At 29.1% G+C, this 10,798-nt stretch overlaps 1 protein-coding gene across 1 annotated transcript; it reads left to right on the top strand.

The window, feature by feature from the left end:
- Positions 1-1,581: 1,581 nt before the first annotated feature.
- LOC123892966 (auxin efflux carrier component 5) lies at positions 1,582-8,188 on the top strand. Its single transcript, XM_045942876.1, has 5 exons — positions 1,582-2,393; positions 5,867-5,952; positions 6,140-6,297; positions 6,704-6,780; positions 7,803-8,188. Exons 1-5 carry the CDS (start codon positions 1,690-1,692, stop codon positions 7,873-7,875), a joined length of 1,098 nt encoding a protein of 365 aa, XP_045798832.1. The 5' UTR covers positions 1,582-1,689; the 3' UTR covers positions 7,876-8,188.
- The last annotated feature ends 2,610 nt before the right edge of the window (positions 8,189-10,798 follow it).

Here is a 10,798-nt window from a genome sequence, read left to right as displayed (position 1 = left end):
GGATATTGCAACCACACATTTACATGCACTAAGACACACTCGATCGCGTCACACCTCAGGAATCAATATATGTGCATGGCATCCAATTCTCTCATTGTCCAGTCCACCAACCCATCTCTACATCTAAAATAATTTCATTAGTGATATTGACAATACTAAAACACCAAAATTGACATTTTCTGGTGCATATTAATTCCTCTTTATATACCTTGCTTTCACTAGAAACCTCTCTGTTTTTAATTCAGTATGGTCTAGGGGTTTGGGCTGGATAGAAGTTTCGGGTTCGATCCTTAGCATTACTGTAAACGAGACCAAAAAAAAAATCTCAATACAAAAAGTTTTGGAAGTTTTCATAACTTCAACTTGACTGCAATATTGTTTTAAGTTTTAACCATCACACTTTGCGATAGGGAATTGGAGATGTAAAAAATAAATTAAATTTGCCCCTAATTAATTTTATTAAGTGTCAAGAGACTTATTGAGGATAATTTTTTTTGGCCTTTATAATTTATGTTGATCAGAGGAGTGCTAGCAACACACTCTTTAACAAACACACTCTAACACACTCTCTTTTATTGGTTAAAATTTATATGGGTCCCATAAAAGTTATATGGGTCCACATTTTTTTATGGGACCCGTGTGAATTTCAACTAATAAAAGAGAGTGTGTTGGAGTGTGTTTGTTAAAGAGTGTGTTGCTAGCATTTTTCGTTGATAATTCAAATTTAGTTGTATTTATCCGTAATATTCTACTACCATATCAAAGATCGCGATATTATTAAGTGTAATTTAAAACTTGATATAAGGTGGATCAAGAACGACGTTGAGAGTTGGCGAAACGTGGCGACAATGCTCTCGGTAGAGAAGTTATATCTGTAAACACTTTAATGCTCAAATCAGTTTTTAAATGATGGCCGAGAAATTTAACATAATAAATTGTGTACCTTTCTCTCGGCATAGAGTTTGAGGAGAGACAAGTAAAAACCCGTTTAGGTTGTTGAGGAATTCACATTAAAACTGACGGATCACTATCCAATCGATCATCATCACGTACGTGGTGATCAATTGCCTAGCTAGGGTTACATACTCATTCAAGTGTGTTGGCAACATATCGTCCATCACATATATCCCTTCGCACTAGAGTAAATTGATGCTTTCTCTCCTGACCCCCGTGATTCTTTTATATCCCCAAATATTCCAATTTTGTCCTTGCAGAAAAATTCAGTTTGCAGAAACCGAATTTTTTCTAGTGCAAATTCAAAGTAAATTTCGGTTTCTAAAAACCTAAATTTGTTTTCAAGGCAAAAAAAAACTTCGATTTCTACAAACCGAAGTTTTTTCAAAGGCAAAATTGGAAATTCATGGGGTATAAAAGAAACACGGGGGGTCGAGAGAGAAAACATCGAGTAAATTTCATATAGGGTCTGGGCCCAGTCTAAAACATAGCCCTTTTTATTGTGCCCACACATTAAATAAAATGACCTCAATCTCAATGGAATAATCTTATTGCTTTTGTTCGTACAACTTTTGTCCTCTTCTAAATGTTTGTATATAAATACTTGGGATCAACTTACTCATAGTTGTATATCATGCATTTTGCTTATAGCAAACAAGCTATAAGTGTTGTGCAAGAAATTGGAGGATTTGAGATTATAGAGAGCACACAAAAGATAAGAGAAACACTTAAAAAATGATTGGGTGGGAAGATGTGTACAAAGTAATAGTAGCAGTGGTGCCACTCTACTTTGCACTATTTTTAGGTTATGGTTCAGTGAGGTGGTGGAATATTTTCACAAGAGAACAATGTGACGCAATAAACAAACTAGTTTGTTACTTCACATTACCACTATTCGCTTTCGAATTCACCGCGCACATCGATCCTTTCAAGATGAACTTTTTATTTATAGGTGCCGACACTCTATCGAAGTTAATAATTGTCGCGGTGATTGCCCTTTGGGCTAAGTGTAGTAGCAAAGGAAACTATCAATGGTCTATAACAAGTTTCTCTTTGTGTACTCTAACAAATTCTCTTGTTGTTGGAATACCAATGGTGAAACCTATGTATGGAGCCATAGGTGTGGATCTTGTGGTTCAAGCTTCGGTTGTTCAAGCTATTATATGGCTCACTTTGCTTCTATTTGTATTGGAGTTTAGAAGAACGGGAATAGAAGGCACAATCACTACTATAAAACCAAAGGCTAGTAGTGTTAGTAATGTGATGATGATAAGTGGAGGTGAAGAAAGTAAAGATGTGGAGGCAAATAACATAGTTGAATATACAAGTACTAGGCTTCCTTTCTTTGAATTGATGAAGCGTGTGTGGCTCAAATTTATAGTCAACCCAAATTCTTATGGTTGTGTTATTGGCATTTCATGGGCTTTCATATCTAATAGGTACTAGTATTATATTTCTTAATTTTATGTTTTCACCTAGCTAGCTTGATTAATTTTTTGTTCACTCTTCCTTTAGTATCATATGCCTCATTTTCGTCTAGTGTTAGTTAGGTACATGTACATAGATTAAAATTCTCTCATATAAATTTGAGTTTTGATTCAAAATTAAATTTAATTGAAGAGTAAATATCAATATGATCAAGGAATTATATTCATGTCTCACCATTGAAATTTATTAGTATTTTTTTTTTTTTAAAGTTGGGAGATCATTAATATATAAACTTAATCATATTGACTTCCAACATGAGAGGATCAACATCCCTTCATACATATCAAAGTATGTTTTGTATACAAGATTTACAAAAAGGACTTTAACCTTAATCTGAATCTTGTAATTAAATACATGCTATGTGGGTTAGATATTTACTACTAAATAATATTTCCTACCCTGCTAAACTACTATGTTTGGTCTAGTGGTGAAAATTTTGAGTACTAAATTAGAGATCTTGAGTTCGATCATCAGCTCCATAATAATAATAAAAAAATCCTACTCCGCTAAAAATTAATCACTGGTGTTTGCAAAAAAAAAAAAAATCACTTGCATCTCAAGCAGGAGTAGTATTGGGGCTTGGCCCGGTCTTAAGAAAGAAAAAAAAAATCCTATTTGGGCTTTTTTGTTACACTATTTCGGCTTGAAATACACAAACTCACATATGTCGTATGAATAATTCTTTTAAATTTACAATTTTGTTGTATAATATAAGAATTAAGGTACGTATAAACATTAGACATGGTTTTATTCTCATTCTTATGTCTTAATTTGGAATTAATACCTTCTATTCTCAAAAAATAATCCTTTATTTCATTTTTAAGAAAAAAAACATCTTTAATGAAATTCAAAAACCGATCTTAACTTATATTTACATCCATTATAAACTTGGATTTGTGATAATAAAAAATAGGGTAAATAGCTATTTACACCTTGCAAAATTAAGGATTTTTCGTTTACGCCCTAAGCGAATTTTTTTTCTGTTTACCCACTGCAATGTAAAGATTTTCTAATTTTGCCCCCTAGATGGACAAATGGGCATCTGACTGTGCATCTTTGCTTACGTGGCATGCACACGTGGAAATACATTAAATTTATATTTATTTTTAAAAATCCACGTCAGTTAATAAATTATTTTAAAAAATATATATTTTGTCAAAAAAATAATAAAAAATTCTTTTTAAATAATTTTTCTTAAAACTTTATTATTATTTTTTTAATAATTTTTTTACTGTAAAAAACAATAATACTTTTTTTTTTCAAAAAATAATTTTTTTTATATTAAAAAAAACTCTCAAAACTTTATTATTATGTTTTTTTAATAATTTTTTTTACTATAAAAAAGAAATTATTTATAAAAAAACTTTTAAAACTTTATTATTATGTTTTTTTAATAATTTTTGTTTACTATAAAAAAAAATTATTTATAAAAAAAAACTCTTAAAACTTTATTATTATTTTTTTATAATTTGTTTTTTGACTGTTAAAAAAAATAATACTAAAGCTTTATGACTTTGTAAAAATAAATTTAAAAAATAAGTTTATTATTTTTTAAATTTATTTGTTAAAAATCTTTTTAAATTTAATTTTTATTATTTTTAAAAATTCTTAAAAAAAAATCTTAAATAATTTTTTTTTTGTAAATTATTATTTTTTGGATTTCTATTTTTGGCAGTAAAAAAAATAATAATAAAGTTTTAAGAATTTTTTTTATTATTATTTTTAAAAGAATATTAACTGAGGTGGATTTTTTTAAAATAAATATAAATTAAATGTATTTCCATGTGTGCATGCCACGTCAGCAAAGATGCATAGTCAGATGCCCTGTTGTCCACCTAGAGGACAAAATGAAAGAATCTGCACATTGTAGAGGGGTAAACAGAAAAAATATTCGCGTAGGGGGTAAACGAAAAAACCCTAATTTTACAGGGGGGTAAATAGGCATTTACCCTAAAAAATACATATACTTGTGATAAAGAAAATACATGCGAATACTTTGGTACCCAACTAATATTATTGAGTATCGGTACAGTCAGAGAAGAATTCAATGTCATGTTTTCATATAGGTTAAATATGTTTTTGGTCCCTATAGTTTCACAAAATTTTTGTTTTAGTCCCTGAAGTTTGTTTTCACACTTTTTAGTCCCCGAAGTTTTATCAGTCAATAGTTTTAGTCCTTGCCGTCCACATGGGTTTAAGGGAGGATGATGTGGCAGCGACGTGGCACTGCCACATGTATTTTTAATTTTTTTGGCTTGCCACGTCACCATTCAGTTGTTTTTTTAAAAAAAAAATAATTTTTTTTTCAGTTTTTTTTGGGCATCGCTAATCCCAATTAAAAGGAAAAAAAATCGTAATTATTTGCAATTTCTTCTCTAATTAGTTGGTTTTGTTATAACCAAATTTATATGAATGAAAGAATTTAGAAAAATAAATAAAAATAAATTTAGTTAATTAATAATTAAATTGAGAAAAAGAAAAATTAGGTTTATGGTCTTTTAAAAATTTGGTAAATTAATAAAAATAAATTTAGTTAATCTAATAATTTAATTAAATTAACCGAACGTGATTTAGTTAATTAATAATTTAATTAAATTAAACCGAACACGATTTCGGTTTTGATTTATGGGATTGGGAAGATTGGGAGGTTTATGGCGCCATGGATTCTAGGTTTTGTTCTGTGTTCATCGCATTTTGTTTTCTACTGGTTCTGTTCTGCGTTACTGGTCTTTTAACAATTTGTTTAATATAATTTTTCTTTCTCTCAATTTAATTATTAATTTCCCAAATTTATTTTTCTAAATTCTTTCATTCATAGAAATTTGGTTATAACAAAACCAACTTATTAGAGAAGAAATTGCAAATAATTAGAATTTTTTTTCCTTTTAATTGGGATTGGAGGTGCCAAAAAAAATACTGAAAAAAAAAATTGAAAAAAAACTGATTGGTGACGTGGCAAACAAAAAAAAAAAGAAAATTCACGTGACAGTGCCACGTCACTGCCATGTCATCATCCATTTAATTCATGTGGACGACAGAGACTAAAACCATTGACTGATGAAACTTCAGGGACTAAAATGTGTGAAAACAAACTTCAGAGACTAAAACGAAAATTCTGCGAAACTGTAGGGATAAAAACAAATTTAACGCTAGTTTATATTTAAAATGGATTTTATATAGATGTACGTACTGATACCAAACAATGTAAGTTTTATAATAAAGAGTTCATCTTATTTTATCGTGTCAATAATTATTAAATTATTAGGTGAAGACATGTGAACAACTTTGATTACTATTTCAATCTTATGCTCATATTTAATTTCTCTCTTGAAATTAAATTTGTATCTACAAATTCCAAATATGTTATATATGTGATGTGATTATTGAGTGTAATATGATGTCACATATATATATATACATGCAGGTGGAATTTGGAATTGCCAAGCATGGTAGAGGGTTCTATATCGATCATGTCAAAGGCTGGGACAGGCACCGCCATGTTTAGTATGGGTGAGCTTATATACTAGTAGTATTTATGAGTAATTAAAATAATAATAATAATAATAATAATTAAACTTGGTCATGTTTAGCGCTATATTATATTTATATATATCTTGAAATTAAGAATGTTTAAATATATGTGTGAGATTTTTTTTGGCATAAAATATATGTGAGATTTGTTTGTTGATATATTCAGGTATTTTCATGGCACTTCAGGAGAAGTTGATTTCGTGTGGACCAAGTTTGACACTATTTGGTTTAGTTTTAAAGTTCATTGCTGGACCAGCAGCAATGGCTATTAGTGCCTTCGTTGTTGGATTGCGTGGTGATGTTTTACGAATTGCCATCATTCAGGTAGTTAATTAATTGTGTTCTCTTTTTATTTTTTTTAGATAAATGAATATAATATTTTTTTTAGTGCAAAGGTCTATAGTTTAAAAGTTCAAATCAATAGACTCAAAACTCCGCTTAAAAGTCCATACAAGTATAACTTAGTTGTAGGGACATCGCATGCAATATGTCAGATATGAGTTTGATTTCTGGTACTCCCAATTACTTGCTTTTAAAAGTGAAATTCTATCAACCAGACAATTCTATAAAGACAAACTATTTAGAAAGACATAAGTTTATTTATTTGTTCTCGTCTAATCAGAAAATGTTTGGCACAAAGAAAAATTGTATTAAATTTATTATCTATGAAATAAATAGATGATCTTCAACTAATGTATTTTTAAATTATATATACCTCTTTTTTGTGCAGGCAGCAGTTCCACAATCCATCACTTCCTTCATTTTTGCTAAAGAATACGGACTGCATGCTGAGGTTCTTAGCACTGCGTAAGTTTAATATTTATTAATATGCAATGTTGAAAAATTATACAATATTAGGCCTCATTAATCTAATCTAATAGTAATATGCTAGTATTTTTAATAGGGGGATTCTAGGGTGGGAGACCATGATAGGTCTCTCACCAATGAGTCATGTGTTTTGTGGACCGGATTGAATGTGTACGTGATATTATGGTGTACTGTCAGTATTATATTATTTTCTATTTTTAAAAAAAAGTTTCCAATTTTTTCGGAAAAAAGTTTTCGATCTTTTTTGGGGAAAAAATTTTCATTTTTTTTTTCGAAAAAAGTTTTCGATCTTTTTTGGGGAAAAAATTTTCGATTTTTTTTTCGGAAAAAAGTTCCCGATTTTCGGGGGGAAATTTTCGATTTTAGATAAAAACAATTCCAAAGGCTTTGTCTGAACAAAAAAGTTTCCGTTCTTTTTTCGGGAAAAAAGTTCCGATATTTTATTCGGAAAAAAGTTTCGGATATTTTCCGGAAAAAAAGTTTTCGATATTTTTCTGGAAAAGTTCTAATATTTCATTCGAAAAAAAGTTTTAAATATTTTCTGTTTTGTCACTCTTTTTTGTATCAGCAAAATTTTTTCAGATGAACATTTCGAAACTATTTTCCCCAAAAAATCGGGAACTTTTTCTAGAAAAATCGAAATCTTTTTTTCGGAAAAAATCCGAAACTTTTTTCCCGAAAAAAGAACGGAAACTTATTTTTCCAAAAAAACTCCGGAATTGTTTTTATCTGAAATCGAAATTTTTTCCCTAAAAAATCGGGAACTGTTTTCCGGAAAAAAATAATCGCTAATTTTTTCCCGAAAAAATATCAAAAACTTTTTTTTCAAAAAAAAAAAATTTAATACTGACAGTACATCATAATATCATGTACACATTCAATCCAGTCCACAGATCACATGACTCATCGATGAGAGACCTATCATGGTCTCCCACACTAGAATCCGCCTTTTTAATATTGCAATTGCAATACATTAATTTTAAACTTTTTGGTCTCTGCAGGGTGATCTTTGGAATGATTGTTTCGCTTCCAATCTTAGTTGCCTACTATGCAATATTGGACTTCATTCATTGATTCGTAGAGAGATTATTATATACCATTAATTAATTTTGAAACTTAATTAAGGGTCAAAATTAAGGGAGGCAAGACAATTCAAAGTTTCTTCTTCAAATTTATCGACTAAAACTCTAGCAACCCAAATACATCATGGATATGCACGTGCTTGAATTTTATTATGATTCCCATTAGACAGCTAGTGAATTATCCCAGTAAAAGGAAAAAAAAAAAAGAATCTATATTTTCGAATGCAATTTTATTTATATATGAGATTAATTATTATCAAAATGTAATTATTTTTTATACATATATCAAAAAATTCAAACCATAATGTCACTATGTTATGACTTGCGAGTTTCACTAAAAAAAGAAATTGTTTAAAAGAATTCATATTTGAATTATGGTTGACAAAATTATTGTCCAGATTTTACTTATTTCGACTCATACTTAAATTTTAGATTATCATAGACTCTATTTTTTAGAATCGGAGGAGTTAAAAAAAGGGTTAAATAAGTTTTCGGTCTTTATATATAAATATCTCAAATTTTCCATAAAAAGGATTATATAGTGCCTCTGGGGCAATGATTAAGAAAACAAAAATGGTAATATATTCTTGGAAATAGTGATTCAATGCATTGAAATGTTAAAAAAGAATCTTTTTTATTGAAAACTTTTGTTTTAATTTCTATTTTGTATCCTTGACCATTGCTCCGGAACACTATTTAGCATGACCCTTAAAATATATTAGCCGGTTTTGATCCTTCAAATATTTTTCATCACAACTTTTGATCCCTGATTTTAATCAACTTATTTGTACTCTTCGTATTTTTTAACGAGTTTAATTTATTTACATATTATGTTTATATTATTTATTATAAGAATTCTCTTCCATAAAAATTTAGAATTTTTCAACAAAAGATGAATTTTTAAGTAAAAATTCATTTAATTCATCACTTGTTAAAAAAAATTAAATTTTACAAGAGAGATTTCTATAGTGTACCAAACATGATCACAGAAAAAAATTCAAATTTTTTAATGATACACATGAGTTGAAATAAAAGTAGGGACCGATTGCATTCTGAGAAGTGGACTAGTCTATCGTCGAGTAATAATTCACACTCTTGGTTTAGAATGAGTTCATATCTACAGAGATCGTGTCAAAACTGCTAGTTTCAATTATAAATTTAAACAGAAGATAAATTGCAATCGCTTTGTTTGTTTGAAAATGATTTTGATTTAATAAAATAATTAACAAATGTTAATCTTTCAAGATTAATTAATATTTGTAAAGATATACTCCCTCCGTCTCAAAATATAAGCAAAAATGGTCCAACTAAAATGGATGTATTTGAACTAAATTTTTAACCAAATACATCCACTTTAGTTGATCATTTTTTGCTTATATTTTGGGACAGAGGGAGTACATATATTAAGAACTACGGTATAAATTAATAGAGATATTAATTAATTACCATGTCATAGTGGTCAGGTCATTGTAAATTAACCAAGCCTTCACAACTGCAACAATCAATTTCTAAAAACAAATGGTGCAAGGTAGAATTTTCAAGGGGCGCAAAATTAAAAAACTTAGGATAATTGGTACTTTGCACACCCTGGGCCAAGTGTGGATCCTGCCCCTAACTTCAATGAAATTTTTTTCCCTACCCAATAATTATAGCTCTATCCCTATAAATCATTCTTTTTTCAATTTTAATCTTTACTTATTTTGTTAGAATAATTTTACTCTTTATTATTTGAGTTTAAAAGAATTTAGACTTATGGTGACAGACAAACCTGTCACTAAAACTAAAAAAAATCTGTAAATAGATCTCGTTTTCAACGCTACTGCAACATTTTTTTAAAATAATACGGTTCACTATTTTTTACCAGAACACCTGCTTTAAAATTTTCGGTATACTTATTTCGATACAAAAAAATTGACTTATAGTGAAAGACAAAACTGTCACTAAAAGTCAAAAATTTGTAGATAGATCTCGTTTTAACCTATATCGAAACTCTTTTTCAAATTAATTAGGTTAACTATCTCTTCCCGGAACATCTTCTTTAAAATTTTCGATCTTCTATTTAAATATAAGAAATTTGACTTATAGTGACAAACAAAACTGTGACTAAAAGTCATATTTACTTCGAAATAATGAACCGTTAATAAATAAGGTGTTCCGGTAAAAGATATTAAACCGGAATACTTTGAAAACGATTTCCAGCATAAGTGAAACGAGATCTATCTACAGATTTTTGACTTTTAGTGACAGTTTTGTCTGTCACTATAAGTCGAAAATCTTGTATTTAAATAAGTATACCGGAAATCCTAAAGAAGGTGTTCCAATAAGAAATAAAGAACCGGATTACTTTGATAAAGTGTTTCGGTAGAAAGGAAAACGAGATATATCTACATATTTTTTACTTTTAATAACAGGTTTGTCTGTCACTGTAAGTCAAATTTCTTTTAAACTCAAATAATAATGCGTAAAATTATTCTACCAAAAACAATAAAGGGTAAAGTTGGAAAAAAATTGATTTGTAGAGGTAGAGGTATAATTGTTTGGGTGTAAAAAAAAAATTCCGACTTCAATATTCATACGCACGAGTGGTCACACGATTGGTCATTGATGAAAATAAATAAATAAATAAAGGAAAATGCTAAACAGTGCCCCCGGGCACTAGTTAAGAATACAAATATAGAAGTTTTATCTCGTAAATTGTGCATTCAATATTTTAATGATGTGAAAAGTTATTCTCTCTCATCATTAACTTTATCATTTGTTTCCTTTTTTAGTATGCTTAACTAGTGCCCCAGGAGCACTGTTTAGCATGACCCTTTGATCTCTTTCATCTCTATAGCTATAAATACCCTTTGATCTCAGTGTACTCTCCATCATCTCATCTTCCAAGCTAAAAGTGACATTAATTAAAAATCAAT

This window comes from Trifolium pratense, linkage group LG6 (genome assembly GCF_020283565.1).
Source record: "Trifolium pratense cultivar HEN17-A07 linkage group LG6, ARS_RC_1.1, whole genome shotgun sequence".
Lineage (NCBI taxonomy): Eukaryota > Viridiplantae > Streptophyta > Magnoliopsida > Fabales > Fabaceae > Trifolium > Trifolium pratense.
This window is presented reverse-complemented; position numbering and strand designations above follow the sequence as displayed.

Coding starts and splice junctions, on each gene's coding strand:
- LOC123892966 (XM_045942876.1), top strand. CDS start 1,690: ATGATTGGGTGGGAAGATGTGTACAAAGTAATAGTAGCAGTGGTGCCA. Junction 6,298..6,703: donor TACGAATTGCCATCATTCAG/GTAGTTAATTAA, acceptor TTTTTTGTGCAG/GCAGCAGTTCCACAATCCAT. Junction 6,781..7,802: donor GCTGAGGTTCTTAGCACTGC/GTAAGTTTAATA, acceptor TGGTCTCTGCAG/GGTGATCTTTGGAATGATTG.